Genomic DNA, 16,140 nt, shown 5'->3' on the forward strand with positions numbered 1-16,140 from the left:
CCAATTTTTTTTTTTTTTTTTTTTTTTTTTTTTTTTTTTTTTTTTTGATTGTTTACAATAATCTTCTTTTCTCCCAAAAAAACAAACGAAAAATATATATATATATATTTATGAATTCACGAGTCATTTTGGTTTTTGGTGAAAATTGTATGAAGCGTAGAAGGGCGGATGAAACCAAAAAGATCATTGCAGCTCTTCGTGCAGGTGTTGCTGCATTGAGTGTATCTAGTACCGCGGCAGCAAAAGAGCTTACTTGCCGAGATGCACATTTGAGTGCCATTGTGGAATTTTTGAACGACAGTGTCCATCCTGTCATGCAGATTTTTGGTATGCCCGGGACGGGGAAAACTGCTTCTGTCAATCATGCACTCACTCTTCTTGCTCAATCTGCTCCTCCAGGAAGGAAGCCGACGGCGGTATTTCTTAACGGCTACGTGATTCAGAAGAACTCAGATATATACTGGACATTAAACTCTCATCTAAGCAAAGCTCGTCTTGGGCACACTGAAAATTGTTTACCTGATCAGTGTGCCGCATTAATCGAAAAGCGTTTTAGACAGGGTTGGGGTGGCGCCTCAACTCCTTTGTGTGTTATTGTTATTGATGAAGTCGATAAGGTTTTAAAAAGACATAACAAGGCGTTTTTTAGAATAGTGGACTGGTTGAGTTTCCCTTTTGCGTTTTGCAAACTCGTTACAATTTCCAACAGTATGGAATTGGCAGCAGATGCGAAGACAAGAAGTCGACTGGATATCACTAAAAGATTGGTTTTTGAACCTTATAGCTTCTCTGAACTGAAGGAAATTCTTTTGAGAAGAGTTGGCAAAATTAAACCAACATTATTTGCTGAGAAAGCCATCAATTATTTATGTAACCAGACAGCTTCCCATTATGGAGATGTGAGACGCCTACTACAGTCTGCGTCGTCTGCTGTGTGTGGTCTCATGATGAAATTGGAAGAGGGTTATCGTGTTCCTGAAGCACAAGATGTTTTGTTGACTGTTAAAGATGTTCATGCGGTTGTTCGACAAATATTTCATGACCGCTTTGTAGAATTTATTCAAACTATTAGGCTGCCCATACTTTTTATCAGTGTGGCTGTTGTAGCCCATGAGACGAATAAATTGTTTCGATCGAACCCAGGTGATTGTCGTTTATCTTTGGATGGTTTGTTTTTATCAACGAAAAGGGCCCAACAAATCTACAGTGCTTCTCTCGGTGAGCCTCATACTGTTGATTTAACCTATGGGGCTTATTTGGACATTGTGGAAATGCTTCGAGAAGTGGCTTTGATTGATGTTTCAATAGGAGAAGAGCGTATTCCTGTGAAGACGACGCAAAATCTTCTTGAGGCCACAGAAAAAGCGTATGTGTCAATGTTGCAACCATTTCCTACAGTATTGGATGCGTGTCAATTACATGACGTATTTGGCGAAGGAATAAATCCACTCTTCAAAACTTAACATATATGAAGGTCATAGAAAATAGATTTTGTTTTATGCTATGTGCATACCGGCATTGAGTGTTTTTTCTTGTTGTTGTTGTTGATTGTTGGTGGCTTTGATTTTCTCTGTTTTTCTGTATTGCCTTTTTTTCTATTTTATATATATATATATTCAATGAATAGTGATGGTCTCACCCCACGGAGGAGCTGGAGGCTCCCATTTTGCAACCGCAGCCAGAATTTTATTTGACTCTGCAAAGAAGGTGGGTGCGGTGGAGCCACTAGGCGAGACAAGTAAGCGTTATGCACAGCAGTTAAAAAGGATTCAGTCTCAAAGCCAAAAAAGGGGTGGATCATTGGGAAGTGTATCATATAAAGTTGCGGAATTTTTGGCCACTCAGCGAACTCCGAAACCGAATATCATCAGGAACTCTACTAGCATCGCAAAGCGAGTTCCGTTAATTGACATCCCACGCCAGCCTCCAAAAAAAAAGGACGTCTCAATCGCGGTAAAGCCACATAGTGAGAAGGTGCCCCAATTGGACTTTGTTACCAATGAAGAGAAAACTCCAGGTGTACAACCAGCTAGGCCCAAAGAGACGGTGGCACATACAAAAACCTCCCACTCAGAGTCTTTAATTAGTAACCGTGTGGTGCCCACCTTGGATTTTGTTACGGAGCTCAGGAAGACGAAGGTCTCATCGCCTGATGCAAGTACGATGCCATTAGTTGCAATGAAGATGGAGGCGGCAGATACAGAGAAGCAAGAAGAAATTAGGGATGTAGCGACCATCGTCAAACCACCAAAGGCCACGATTGTTGAGGAGAAACCCCTTTTTGAAACCACTGTTGTCTCCGCACAGAAACCGTCATTTTTGGCTGAGCATGATTTGGCCACAGTTTTTGAAAAGGTTGTGCATGTCCCGGAGAAAATTGTCAAGCCAAAAATCACGGTGCCAATTTCTGCAAAGGAACCAAGCGCAAAGGTTCCGCATGTTGAACCTGTAAAAAGTGGAGCCATGTCAGTTGACGCATGGGAACTTCAACGCGAGCGGGAAATAGAGCAATTGCGAAAGTCTCAAGAAACCGCAGAAAAAGAACGACTTGCCATGAAACGAGAGGAGGAACACAAAACGCTGGGAGATGAATGGGTTCAGCATAGAACGACAGTAGCAAAGAAAACAGTGGGACAGACCGATTTAACGACATGCATGATTGAAAAAATGTATTTTTCCAATCAGTGGGAAGCATGTTTTAAATCTTTTGGGCAACTGGTTTCCATTTCAGGCGCGTCCAGCTCTGCGCTCAAACAAGCTGTTCGCATCATGGAAAGTCGACTCAGATATATCCCACTAGAGCAGAGGGAGATAGTGAGATCAGCTCTCTTGAAGGAGTTGAAGCAAAGAAGACTGCATGATGAGGTTGTCAAGTTTGAGCTACGCCACTGCGTTGGGGAGGCATTCCTTCAGCTTTATCACTCTGCTCCAAGCAGCGTGAAGGACACCTTGGATTTTTACACGGTGGCAAAGGCTATTTCATTGCTAGTTAGCGCTGGATCGTGGCAAGAGGCTGTTGAACTTGTTGGCAACTCGCAGAAGCGTTTCAATGATAAAACAGGCCTTCATGAGTTAAGGCTTTTGTTTTCTACTTCCTTCCTGGATAAAGATGCAGCAAAGAGTGTGAAGGAATTTGTATCTGGAACACTTACCGCTTTTGAACGATTTGGGAAGGTGCACAAGCTGCAGCTGGCGAAAATGGAAAAGGGTGCCCACAGACGACAAATGATCTTACAGCTCATCACCTCAAATCATGTGGATGAAGCGATCTATGCCGAGTTGCTTCGAATCACCCCGACTGAGAATATAAAAGATGTGCTGGATGAAATTCGCAAGCGGGGACTTAATCCAGAGGATCCAGCGATTCTTGCCGCTGTCTGTTGGAAGACGTTTGACCCGGAGAACCCGCAGGTTTTGTTCCGAGAAATTGAAAAGCAAGAGAAGAAGACTGGAATTCGACCAGCACACCTGTTAGCCGCTGTCGCCATGGCAAGAGCTTCCAAAACGAGAGAGACGTTGCGATCAACAGTTTCCATCGTAAAGAAGGCACCTATTTTCAAAGCCAGATTTACACTTCGAAAACTGCTTCCTTTGTTGCATGAAAATAATATGCAGAAGGAAATTGTAGAATTAGCAGACTTCTATAAGGATCACGTGCCTGTAGCAACAGCGCTTCCCCAGGCTGTTGCTTTTGTAAACGATGCCCTTCAGGCGGAGGGACGACCCCCTCTCTCAGAACAAACAGTTAGCAAATTGCAGCTGGGTGACAAAACATCGGGGTTGGGCGTTGGATCTACAAAAGCAACAGCACCCACAGAAGCAACAGGCGCTCTAACGGCGGGAAGTGAGATCTCGTCTGAGGCTATGCTTCAATGCGCCAAGGATCGAAATTGGATGAAGGCACTCATGTTGATAAATTCCAGCTTTCCAGCATTGGCAAAAACAGCTGATGCCGATACGCTAACTCTGTTTTACAACTGTGCCCTTAGTGCCTCGGTAGAGAAGGTAGAGGTGGTCCAGTCCATCTACAGTTCCATGAAACAGAGAGGCGTACAAGTCAATGCAACAACGAACAATGCGGTGCTGAGTAGCCTGATGAGGTGTGGGCGATCGCAAGAGGCCATTGAGTTCTATAGTCAAACGGAAATATCCGCGCGAGACTCCAATACACACTCCGTAATGCTTTCCCTCTACGGCAAAATTGGTATGTGGGAAGAGGCGTTGGAACTCATCAAGGGTGCGAGGGGAGGGTCCAAAAAGTTATCACCTATGACCTATACGTTGGGCATTAACGCTGTGCATAGTCATAGTTGGAGCGCAACTTTAGCTCTTTTCCAAACATTGCGGAAAGAGCATGGTGACGTTGCCATTAAGCAGGCGGTAGTGGACAAGGTGGTGCGTTGCCTCTCACAGAACAAACGCACTGTAGAAATACAGAAGTTGGAATTGGAGTTGGCTAAAAAGAAGAAAAAGCAATGATCAAAGAATCATCATATTTTGGTGTGTGTTTTGTTGTGGAGAAAATCCCTTTGTTTGTTTGTTTTTCACTTTTCCTTTTATTACCGGACAGCAGACACACACAAAAAAAAAAATTTGTGTGCTCATATTTTTTGGGTGTTGCGTCGTTTTTGGGGAGTGGGTGGTTGGACATTCAGTTATGAATATATATATATTGCTTTGGGTGGTGCGGCCTTTTCATTGGCATTATTATTATTATTTTTTTCTTTTTTTTTTTTTTTCAGGGCGATAGAATGGGTGGTAAATGCGAGGGTGATTTTTTTTCTTTGAACGAAGGTAATGTCCTAAATAGTTTTTTTGTTTCATGTGTGCGGCTACGATTCACTCCTCTCAACTATGAATTGGAAAGACGCACGGTACATCTGCTCCGACAGATGCTAATGAGCTCTTTTAACCAAACACGCGCTTGGGATGCACTTAGAAGGACGCAGCTGCTTAATCTTGTAGTAGAAGCTCTGGGATCACGTTCACGACTACATTCTCTTGCGTCTGAAAGTACCATTCTTGAAGATTATATGCGAGTGATAGAGCTTGCCGCTGAAGCGAATGCCTTTGAGTGTATGCGCCAAATTACTCTCGACGGGAGCACTGACGCTGGATTGTTTGCCTTTTTTACACTTTTGGTAAGAATTCCTTTGCTTGATGGAGGGTTAAACCTTCATCGCACCTGTTTAAATTCATACGTGCGGACCATTTTGCTTTTGTTGTCGGATGCGAGGAGTTGTATTCTCCTAACCCGCATGAGGCTCTCACCGATGCAGTTGCTTCTTAATTCACTCGCCCAAACCCCTTTAGATCGGCAAGATGTCTCTCTTTTTGGGTTCCGAGGCATAGTTCAGATCCTGCTGGGCACTTCTCAGTTGACCAAAATGTGGGTGGAGGATTTTGCCAATTTCGATGGTCCAGCAAAGTGTCTATCGACCATTATTCAATGGTGCAGCATGAACGAAGACTTAAGCGCTCCCCTGTGTGAGAAGAGCACACTGCTGTTTGATATTCTTTGTCTTTTTCTTTCGCTTCCTGATAGTGGAAGATTGCCTTGTCACTCGCTTTACATCTACCTCATGTCTTTTCATTGGGAAATGGAAGAAATGGAGCCCGATCCATCAGTTTATAAATCCACATTGGGCTTCTTCGGACTTAGGCTTCTTGTGCGGGCCGCTCTTGTAGCCATGAAACGTCGGCGTTTGTTATTTTATTACCTTTGCCGACTCCTCACCTGTGCAATTCGCATCGGTAACGCTGACATTGTGGCGGCTGGGCTTGTTAGTGGGGATATGGTGGATGTGCTAAGGCGATATATGTATTACTGCTCTGAGATGGAAGAAGTGGATGTGGGAAGTGTGATAGCGACCATAGTGCGTCTGAGCCTGATGGTATGTGCCTCGCAGACGAGGTACGTAAAACAAAAAAATGGAGGCTTTCGGCTTTGCGCTCTTGTAGTGGAGCTTGCCTCGAGTCCCAACACGAGGACTCTGCGGTATACTATTCAAACCCTCACTCTGTTGGCCGGCCTTGGGAATGAAGCGTTCTTTTTCACCAAGCTCGTTTCCGCAGGGCTGTTTGAAGAACTTAGTAAACGACTTCAATATTTATCTAGTCCAGGTGAAATTCAGTTGGTGATCGAGTTGTTAAAGGAAGTTTGTACAAGGGTGCCTTCCCTGCAAGGAAGGTTTTTACGGATTTCCGATACTATCGTTGACTTGATGCAAAATGAGGTGAAGAATGGACCGAGACTTCTTCTGGAGTCTGCCGATTTATTGTCTCTTGTAATGGTGCAGTCCCGAGAGGGTGAGTCAAAAATTCAAAAATCATTGCAGCGGCTGCTCACTCAGACAAACTTTGAGTCCATCGGGTCCATCATAACCAGTTGTTGGGCGTTACAGACATGTATACGGTCTGTGAATCTATGTTCAGCCGCACGAGTGTTTGATCTGACGGAAGTTGAGAGTATATTAGTTTGCTTTAGAGACCTTTGTGTGAGTATGGGCTCCATCTTTTGTTTAAAGTTGAGGAACTTTGATTTTTGCGTCTTGTATGATGAAATGAGCGCCTACCACCGTCATCAGAGGGATGCGTGCGGGACGGAGCAGCAGCCGCAGCAGAGGTATCTTCTTATGTGCGATTTTTTATTACTTGTAACGCATCTTATAAGTCTTCTTCATGTAAATGCCCCAGAGAAATCCAGAATAGTCCTTTCTCGTAAGCTTGAAGAGATCATTGTTGCCGGACCGTTTCTTCAGTGCCGATTGTATACATCTATTATTACCCGGGCATTTTTGGGAATGTGCTCAGTTAGCTCTTTTGTTCTTTTGGGCAAAATTCAAGCTTCAAAGGAGCCCTGTATTGACGTTTCTGTGACACGTCAGAATTTAACATCTGGGTGGAAACTTTGCACTTCCTACGGGGACGATTTATTTGCGTGTGAGAAGCAACGTATTGTCTTTCCCGAGTATCTCCAAAGTTTGTTTAAAGTGCTCTATCGACAATCGCAAACGGCAGAGCAAGCCTTACTAGGGGCGTCAATAATATATCTTCTTCTTGATATTTACTCCAACTGCTTGGAAAACATTTACGCCCTGGCGGAGAGAAGGACGGTGACACTGTTGTCAGAGATATTGGCGGTGACAATTGCAGGGAATGAAGGATGCATGAAAAAATGTATTCAACAACTCGTCACAGTTACACAGAAGTTGGGTGCATGCGGCTTTAGTCATCATGCACTGCTTTTCTTGATACAAATGTGTTTGCGTAGACGCACGGTGGATTCTGTGGAGTATGAAAATCTGGCCACCACAACTGTACTTTCAGCATGGAAGAAGATGTTGCAGAATTCCACTCCAAGTTCTCAGCCGATGTCTTTTTTGGGAATATCTGTTGGCTTCCCGACCGTAACAGGATGCCAGATGACTGCCATACAACGCCTCAAGAGTGATATGGGGCTCTATGGTGGAGTAGACATACCGATCCATCTGACCGTTCCAAAGAGCAGAAAGTGTATTTCAGCCGTACTTTGGTTTCTCGTGGAGAAAAGTACGCCCCTGTCCGTAGAAGACGCTGATTTTGTTTTGTTATCACTTTTTATGGATCGAAATAATCTTTCGTTACTGTTGGTTCTCTCCGACGGGGGTGAGTTAAGTCTGAGAGTCGTGTTGCAGGGAAATCGGGGTCAAACTTCAAAGATTGTCCCTGTACCATTCATAAAAGTGCCGAGGGAGAAGTGGTGTATGGTTGCAATGTCAGTACTTTTGGGGCATCGGGCAAAAACATCAATTTATACAAAAATACGCATGGATATCAAAATTTCATTACATGCTGCTTCTCATGATGCCGTTTCATCTTCAACTGAGGCAACCCTCTGTATTGAGATTTCTCTTGGCGTATTGGGAAGGGTGGATCGTTGGCCGTGGAAGGTGTATTCAGTCTGCTTGGGTGCCTCTTGTGCATCTACGGATGCTTGCCCGCAACAATTACTCTTTGGGTCCCTCGGAATGTTTGCGGGTCCCTTATCTAAGTTGGAAAAGACATCTCTGTTTGTGATGGGGAGCGATAATCTTTTTTCCCTTTCTTTCATGGACAGAAATTTTGTCATTGACCTGTATCCCACCTTGGCGAACATAATGGAACGGGAAGAAGGGAAGCTTACGGAGGAACTTATGTTGCTCTCAGCAGTGTGGATACGAAGCGGAATTCCTAACACGAAGGGTCAAGTTCGGTTTTCCAGAGCCCCCTTTCCGTTTTGTAATTACTGCAGCAAGGAATATTTGCCTGTCGTTGTGGGTGTTTTTGGTGGTGAACTCTGCTTAGTGACACAGCCGGAGCGTCGTGGAATTTCCGGTGACATGGCTGAACGACAAGATGCGGATGTAACGTCATGGAGTCCAGCGTTTTACCGCCTGACGAAGATTGGATCCGTGACACGGGTCTCTCTTAGACTCTCCACTGACGAGGAAAATATTCGCCACTTTGGAAGCATGTGGGTGGAAGCAAACGGTCCACGATTTCATTCCGTGACGCCGATTTATTCTGCTCTGGATGCTGTTGGGGGGATTCCGTTTTTTCTCTGGCTGGCTTCGTTGCAGGCGCCACATTCAAAAGCGTTTGAAGAGGTGTGGGAATGTGTATGCGCCATTATACTTGGACACTCACCGGAAAGTCTGTTGTGCCCAACACCATCGCATGGAGGCCGACACCTTGTAGTTGTACTAAGAGCAATGCTGCATGCTCGTATAGCAATATCGGAGAAAACCGCGGCCTCATTGTTTGAAGCCGTTGGACATTGTTTAATTGTGAGGGCAGACCTCTTATCGCTTATGCTTGACTTTACATTATGGTCTCAAGACGCCGATGCGTTTCGCATGGTGCTATGCAAATTAGAAAAATACGCAGTGGATCCTCAGTACGGTTCTTTCAATAGTCAAATTCTTCGGTTTGGAGCAAATTCTCAATTTGGGGTGAATGGGTGTTATGCCTTGGAGAAATTTCTTATGCATCTTCTCATGTATTTTGCGGGTCACACTAATGGTAACTGGGACACTTCTATCATTGGTTGCGCGATGAGCTTTGTGACCGCCTTATGTTGGAGGACTTCTCATCTGAGAAAAATCGTACAGGCCGTCATCTGCCTGTTTATGGGTAACGAGACACCTCAGTTGGTTCTTGTGGAATGGGCGGTTGGACTACTGAATGTCGTCCATAGTGTCATGAGGACGAGTGACCCTGGAAAGTTGAAAGAAGATAAATTTCTTTCTTCCAGTGTTGTGGCCCTCTTGAAATGTTCGGATGAGATGGTGCGGTGCAAGGCCCTCCCCTTGTTTTCTTACTTGCTGATACCGCGAGAGCAAATTGTTGCCGCGGTAGATGTGTACTTGACCCGAAAGGCGACGTTTCCAGATTCTCCTTGTCTCTCTAAGAAGGAGCTTGACATAATTACGGATGTGGTTCGGCGAGGCGCAAAATTAGGCGAAACAGGGCGAGTACAGGCCCTCGTTTCATTTCTTCTTGCGCTTTTTTTGCACCTGCCAACCGCTTTTCAGATGCAGATTATGCAGCTTTTTCGCGAAGTCGTTGAAAATAAAGGGTTATCCTCACGTGACCTTCTTTGCGGTGCTGAGGGTGGTGAGTGTTTAGTGGAGCCGATACCAAGTTACTTGATTGGTATTTTTCCCACCGTGGCAAGTGAAGGGTCTGCCGTGATGGAGCCTTTTATTGAGCTACTCACGGCCACGGCGGTGCAGATGATTAAAGTCTCATGGGGTTCAGAAGATGCTACTTGTAAACATCTGCTCCGCGATGCAATACGGGTCATTTTCCAGACGCTTCCAATAAGGGGCGAAAACGAACATGCGCGTGTAGGTGAGATGGATCTCAATAGAACAGGAATGTTTTTGAATTGCTTTGGTGCGCCGTGCTTTCACATGTTTGCCGTTCTCTCAAAGCGTGGCTGTTCCCTGTCGCTTGTGGACGATTATTTTTCTTTTATCCGCTCCAATGCAGACATTGTGATGCTCTTGAATTGGTATGAGAGTGATGACCGGAGTTCCAATGAGGCAACATCACCGAGTGATACGGGAATACATCATACGATACTTGCTCACACCTACTTGGTCCGACTTGGTAAGGTACTTGCTCTGAAGAGACATCAGACGGGATTACGCCTAACCCTACTTGTTTTGGAGTGTGCCCAGAAATTATTTTTTGAACTACAATTGGGTGATTTGTCATGGATGCCGCGAAAACGCATAGAGAAGATGAGTGAAGACTTATTGCTTTTACAGTGGAGAATTGTTGCTACGGTACTATACGATGCGGAGAAAACCGATGATGATGTGGTGAAGGAATTGATGCTTTTGCACCTTGCCCACAGCGGAGTTGCCGAGTACGGTATTCATTACTCGCCGTGGGAGAAGCATAAGGCACTTGTGGAGCCGCCGGATGGCGCTGACTGGAAGCATTTGTGGCTATCACCAAACACGTTATTGATTGAACTTTTGAATAAAACGCGTGGAGAAGCGTTGAAGGAGTATGCCCCTTGGCTGATTGTTTTGAGGGCCGCCTTTACGTTCCTCTATACCCCGCTGCGTAGCAATTCGAGTCGACTGAGCATGGCTCTCTCTATATGTCGTCTCATACGCTACAATGCCGGTGTCTGGTCCCTTGTCAAACGAGGCGTCTCCTCATGTTCTACAGCAGAGCTGGATGGGGCTATAAAGGCAGATCAACAGGCTTTGGGTGCGGAGGATGCGGCCACGTTCGATGACTCGTTGTGGGGGATTGAACTCTCAAATAATGGGGTGGCTGCCATGGAGAAGTACATTACAACAGCCCGCTCCAAGACCATGCGATCTTTGGAGCTTTATGGCCCGGAGAAAAGGCCTTCTTTGCTCTCTATGGACCCCAAGCAGGCGGTACAATGCCACGATCAAACCTCTGCCAAAATACGTCAGTTTCAGGCCTTTATTTGGAAGGAGGCGGCTCTTTACAAGAAATGTGTGAAAGAAGAGGGGAGTGCGATTATTTCTGCCCACGCTGCCTACCGCTTCTCGTTGCTCCCGTGGTGGGGGCATTGTATCAGTCTCTACTCCAAGAGTCCGGTGCCGTTGGACCGCTGGGAGTTAGATCGATTTATGGGTGCTGAGTGGCAACGCATACGTCTGCGTCGTTTCATTCACAATGTGCGAATGACGGATACAGAAAGCAGCGACCAACTTTTGCGAGGCGTCTATCGAGACGATATGGCTTCTACTGATGATGTTAGCCTTTTGCATTTTTACTCTATCACAGCAGTTCCACAGTTATCAACGGTTGATGGACCTGAAACAGTCTCCTTGGCTGTCAAGTGCAAACTGGTGCTTCCGATGGATCGTCTCCCTATCATTTTGTACATAGCACCAAAGAATATATCGTACATTGTAGATTGGTTTCAGCATAGTCTAATGCAGTTGGAGAAGGAGTCTACTGGCGAATTATTTCACTCGCATGATTCCGGACCATCAACCTTTGCGGAGATGCATGAATTGGAAAATAGATTGCCAAAGACGTTCAAGCACCAGCAAGAGTTACCGTGCCTTCGACGTGTGGTGAAGGTCTCTTCTATACGTGCCGTGTGGCCGCGTCGCAATTTGCTTCAACCCCGTGCATTGGAGTTGCTTCTCTTCAATGGAGAAACCCTGTTCCTTGCGTTCGACTCGGAAGAGATGAAAAAAGCTGTGATTGAAAGCATCACCCACTACGCCCGACCCCACCTTGACAAGAATTTAATGCTGACGGAAAATAATTTGAGGATGTGGCGCAACTGGTGGTGCGAGGGCCGCATTTCCAACTTCCACTATTTGATGTACTTGAACTTTGCGGCAGGTCGCTCGTATGGGGATTTGCGACAGTATCCCGTGTTTCCCCACGTCGTGGCGGACTTTCTCTCTGACACGCTGGATTTGTCATTGCCCACCGTCTACCGCCGGTTTGACAGGCCGATGGGGGCGCAGACGCCGGAACGCGAATCGAAGGCCATTCAAAAGTACGATGAGATGGCTGTGCTACCGAAAACGGAAAGAAATGTGCCCATCGAATTGATTCCCTACCACCACGGCTCTCACTACTCCCCTGTTGGAGGGGCACTTCACTTTTTGGTTCGCGTGCAGCCCTTTTCAGACTACTTCTTGGATATGAACTCCAAGTTAGACGATGCGGGTCGTGTTTTTGACTCCATGGCCACAGCGTACTTCATCTCAACAGGTAAGGATGTGAAGGAGCTCCTGCCAGAGCTCTATTGTTTGCCGGAGATGTTTCTCAATTTGAATCGAATTCCTTTTGGGGTGAAACAGGACGGGAGAATTGTAAATGATGTGCATTTGCCTCCATGGGCATCTACGCCACGTGAGTTAACGCAGAAGTTGCGGCAGGCACTTGAAAGTCGTTACACCTCTGAAAATCTGCACTCCTGGATTGATTTGGTGTTTGGCTACAAGCAACGGGGTAAAGAGGCTGTGACGGCTGTAAATGTATTTCACCCGCTAACATACGAGGGATTTATTGATCTTTCCAAAATTAAAGATCCGGTTCTCTTGTCTGGTCATGAAGCACAAATTGATTGCTACGGTCAAGTTCCTTTGCAACTTTTTACACAGCAACACAAAGCGCGAGGGAAGTCAACAGACCCTTCATTCCTTCAAAGCCCATGCCCAACACTGCGCTACGAGGCCTCCAATTCACGCTCCTGTATCGTGCTTCACCCTGAAAACCTCACACCAATATTAAATGCCTCAAAGGTAGACGGCACCGTCGTTGTATTTCCCCGCACAAGACCTTCCACATCTGCCCGGGGTGCAGAAGAGTCGAGTGAGTGGAAGTTCCCTCTGATCCACCCACGACCTATGGCATTACCAAAGGATTGTTTGGCGTTTACAGTGGTCAATGATCAACTGAAAGATTGTCTTTTCCTTCGGGGGAACTGCATTGTACTTGTGGACGGTAAAGATTTATCCCGCGAAATGTGTTCTTTTCACCTAGGCAACGGAAGGGCCACAACATTTACTGTCGACACGCCGAATGTTTATGTTGGAATGGCATCTGGTGCAATCCATGTGCTGACGATCAACAATGAAGAATGGACGGAGGTGGAGCAACCTATTCAGGAGGAAGTTGGAAACAAAAACAGCATGATGCGTGAGGCGGAAAAAGCACCACAGAAAGAAAAGAAAATGATGCGAAATAGGGGTGCCGTTCGGCGTCGTGTGTTTGTCTTATATGGGCACATGGAGCCTGTGACCGCACTTTGCGTCTCCGCCGAGTGGGGAATTTTAGTTTCCACAGCAGAGGATTATAAAGTGGCGGTGTGGGATACGGCACGCCTTGTTCTCCTCCGCACTATTCCTTTTCCGTGTCCGACAGCAAAAGATCCGGAGTCTCTTTTATCTGCCAACATTTGGCTACAAGGATGTGGCAGCGACGATCCCTGGCTTTATGATCTTGTTGCTGTGAACGCAAAGGAGGGTGACATTATTTTGGCTGGTTGTTCTCTAAACAGCGAGCATGCCGTTCGACTTTATACGCTCAATGGCTCCCTTGTTGCTTCGTATGAAATTGAAGAAGGACCCGCGAGTGCCCTTCTCTCCGTTGGTGGAGTTGTTTTTGTCGCACAAGGAACTGCTGTTCGCGTCCTGAGGGAACGAGATTTACAGTGGTTGTGTAACATCCATCACCCGAGCATTGAGGACTCCATCAAATCCCTGGCACTTAGCCCCAACGGCACGATTTTGGCTGCGTGTGATCGAAAGTCAAATCTTGTCACATGGAGGGTAGGCATCTGAGACAAGGACTCTGCAATGAATCATTTTTTGCGACTACTCCGTTTCACCTTTATTTTGTTTTGCCTCTGCCCTGTTTTTTCTTGTTATTGATTTTGGTGTTGTTTTTTTTTTTTTTTTACTGCTTGACCTCTTCCTCATTGGTTGTGTTGTTTTTCTTTCTTTTTTCTTTCTGTTGTTGTTGTTGTTGTTTGTAGATATGTGTGTATTCCAGCTGACAGTATATCGATGATGTCATTGTTATCACGATGGGGAAACCGAGTTTCTATTTTTGCGCAAGAAGACATGGAAAGGAGTGCTCCATCTAGAGTGGCTGCAGCGTCAAAGACAGCCTCCTTTGGCGCTTTATATTTTATTGTCGCTATCCAGTTTGTTACCGCGGTTGTGTTATTCTTTTGGGCGCACATGGACCTGGAGAGTGGGATTATTCTTCTTGCTCTGGCATTCTCCTTCAACGCTGCGATGGTGTGGAATTGGGCCCCTAATCCCGGGTTTGTTCGGGACTCCGTGGAAGTCAGCTGTGAAGAGGACCGGTCCCTTTTTCACTGGTGCCGCACCTGTCGGCTGTGGCAGCCACTGCGAGCCAAACACTGTGACCGCTGTGAAAGGTGTGTGCGAAAGTACGACCATCATTGTTTTTGGATAGGTGGATGTGTTGGGGAGGCGAACCACCCACGTTTCTTTTTCCTTCTTACAGTTGCAGTGGCTTATCTCGTGTGTTTGTGGCCCAAGTTTTTAAGGTGCTTTAATTTTTTTGATGCCGCCACACTGGACAGCGCCTTGCTTCGCAATGTGGTCCCATTTGTGCTCCTTGTTGTGTGTAGCGTGATGTTCCTTCCGGTTTTTTTGCTGTGGGTGATGCATGTTGTGCTCATCGCCAGGAACCAGACCACATGGGAGTTTTCTAGTTTTCACCGCATCACGTATCTTCACTCTCGACGAGACAATCCATTTGATCGTGGCTTTTTTTTGAATGTTTTGTTTCTTTTTCGCCGCGGGCCCATCGATTGGCACCTCGTCATGAGGCGCGATGACGCCGACCTTGTGTGATCACGTTCCATCCCCCTTTCTCTCTTTTTTACACAAGTGATGCTTCTGGAATGCACGTTGCCTGTTTTTGTCTTGCGGCTGGTGTCGGCATGAGTAGCGCATTTGTTCTACTCCTACCGAATTTTCTCTTTTCCTCTTCATGGTCTTTTACGGCTCATTACTAAAGAAACGCCCTTTGGCCACCTCAATATATACATATTTCTACTGTTGACTGCAGCAATTTGTTTTTTTCTGCCAATTATTTTGGGCTTTTTGTTGTTGCTGTTGCAGTTGTTCACTGCAGAGAAGCGTAGCCGTTCCTGCGCCCACGGCGCCAACAAACACCGAAACAACTCCCGCTAGAAGGCAGAAGGAGCGTGCCGACGGAGGGGAAGAAGAAGTCAAGAAAAAAAAAGGATAAGAGATAGAGAGAGAGAGAAGAAAAAACAGGTTGGTTCACTCATGCCGGCGGAAACTGAAGGGAAGAAGAAGGGCAAGAAGCGGGGGAAGAAGGTCCTTGACCCGATTGCCCTCGAACGTGCCCGCATTGAGGAGGCGGAGAAGCAAAGGCGGGAGGAAGCCATGCTACTCGCCCGGCTACGGGAACTGAAGGAGGAGGAGGAGGCCATGACACTGAAGGCTTCCAATACCGTGGAGGCACGATGGATGGTTTTCCTGCGGGAGTGCAAACAGAAGGAACTTATCGCCGAGATTGAAATTGTCCGGCGCGCGTTTGAATCGGCCATTGACCGGAAGAATGCCGTAATTGAGATGCTCTTCAACGACCTTGAAGAGGTGGAGGAACAGCACCGTCTCGTGTTCCATTCCAACATGACGACAGTGGATGCTCTCATTGAAATGCAGACGAGGCGCATGGCGGATTTGGAGGCCGAGTTTGAGGCAGACCTTCTCGAGATGAAGGCAGACTACGAGAAGGAGATGCTGGAACTGGTCCGCAAGCACGAGCACGAGGTAGCGGATCTCAAGCTTATTCTTGACAACATGGCCTCGGAGGCGGAACTGCTCGAGAAGAAGCTGCAGGAAGAAACATCCGAGGCACGTGATACAGCACTAGAAAAAATGGAGGGGGAGCGAAAACAAATGCAGAATGATCTTGTTAAAATTAGTGAATCCATTAGAGTGGAGTTGGATGCACGTTATAAGGAGTTTATGACAACGGCACAAGTGAACATGAAGGATTACATGGACAAATCTAAAGAGGATGCAGAGACGACAGAGCGTATTGCCTCGCAGTTTGAACGTATTGAGAAGCTTCAGGAAAGTGTGA

General features: G+C 46.2%; 5 protein-coding genes across 5 annotated transcripts, besides 10 other annotated features; all 5 read left to right on the forward strand.

Moving 5' to 3' along the window:
- Window positions 1-7,454: a sequence feature (heterozygous, Esmeraldo-like haplotype).
- Window positions 5-46: a microsatellite.
- Window positions 89-112: a sequence feature (AT_rich).
- On the forward strand, window positions 111-1,463 carry Tc00.1047053508239.10 (origin recognition complex subunit 1 (ORC1), putative; the record flags this gene model as incomplete). Its single annotated transcript, XM_803397.1, has 1 exon — window positions 111-1,463. The coding sequence occupies one exon, from the start codon at window positions 111-113 to the stop codon at window positions 1,461-1,463; it is 1,353 nt and encodes a 450-aa protein (XP_808490.1).
- Window positions 1,589-1,617: a sequence feature (AT_rich).
- On the forward strand, window positions 1,630-4,479 carry Tc00.1047053508239.20 (hypothetical protein, conserved; the record flags this gene model as incomplete). Its single annotated transcript, XM_803398.1, has 1 exon — window positions 1,630-4,479. The coding sequence occupies one exon, from the start codon at window positions 1,630-1,632 to the stop codon at window positions 4,477-4,479; it is 2,850 nt and encodes a 949-aa protein (XP_808491.1).
- Window positions 4,717-4,739: a microsatellite.
- Tc00.1047053508239.30 (neurobeachin/beige-like protein, putative) lies at window positions 4,752-13,826 on the forward strand (the record flags this gene model as incomplete). The annotated part of the gene is made up of 1 exon (XM_803399.1): window positions 4,752-13,826. The coding sequence occupies one exon, from the start codon at window positions 4,752-4,754 to the stop codon at window positions 13,824-13,826; it is 9,075 nt and encodes a 3,024-aa protein (XP_808492.1).
- Window positions 7,455-7,581: a sequence feature (areas merged during assembly that could not be assigned to a particular haplotype. This can correspond to areas where the two haplotypes were merged or to regions with more than two copies in the genome that were merged during assembly.).
- Window positions 7,582-10,027: a sequence feature (heterozygous, Esmeraldo-like haplotype).
- Window positions 10,028-10,037: a sequence feature (areas merged during assembly that could not be assigned to a particular haplotype. This can correspond to areas where the two haplotypes were merged or to regions with more than two copies in the genome that were merged during assembly.).
- Window positions 10,038-16,140: a sequence feature (heterozygous, Esmeraldo-like haplotype).
- Window positions 13,879-14,018: a sequence feature (T-rich).
- On the forward strand, window positions 14,052-14,873 carry Tc00.1047053508239.40 (hypothetical protein, conserved; the record flags this gene model as incomplete). The annotated part of the gene is made up of 1 exon (XM_803400.1): window positions 14,052-14,873. One exon carries the CDS (start codon window positions 14,052-14,054, stop codon window positions 14,871-14,873), a length of 822 nt encoding a protein of 273 aa, XP_808493.1.
- On the forward strand, window positions 15,315-16,140 carry Tc00.1047053508239.49 (hypothetical protein, conserved; the record flags this gene model as incomplete). The annotated part of the gene is made up of 1 exon (XM_803401.1): window positions 15,315-16,140. A coding segment is annotated over one exon (826 nt), but the record flags the coding sequence as incomplete, so codon positions are not given.

Source organism: Trypanosoma cruzi, genomic scaffold (assembly GCF_000209065.1).
Source record: "Trypanosoma cruzi strain CL Brener 1047053516729 genomic scaffold, whole genome shotgun sequence".
Taxonomy (NCBI): Eukaryota; Euglenozoa; class Kinetoplastea; order Trypanosomatida; family Trypanosomatidae; genus Trypanosoma; species Trypanosoma cruzi.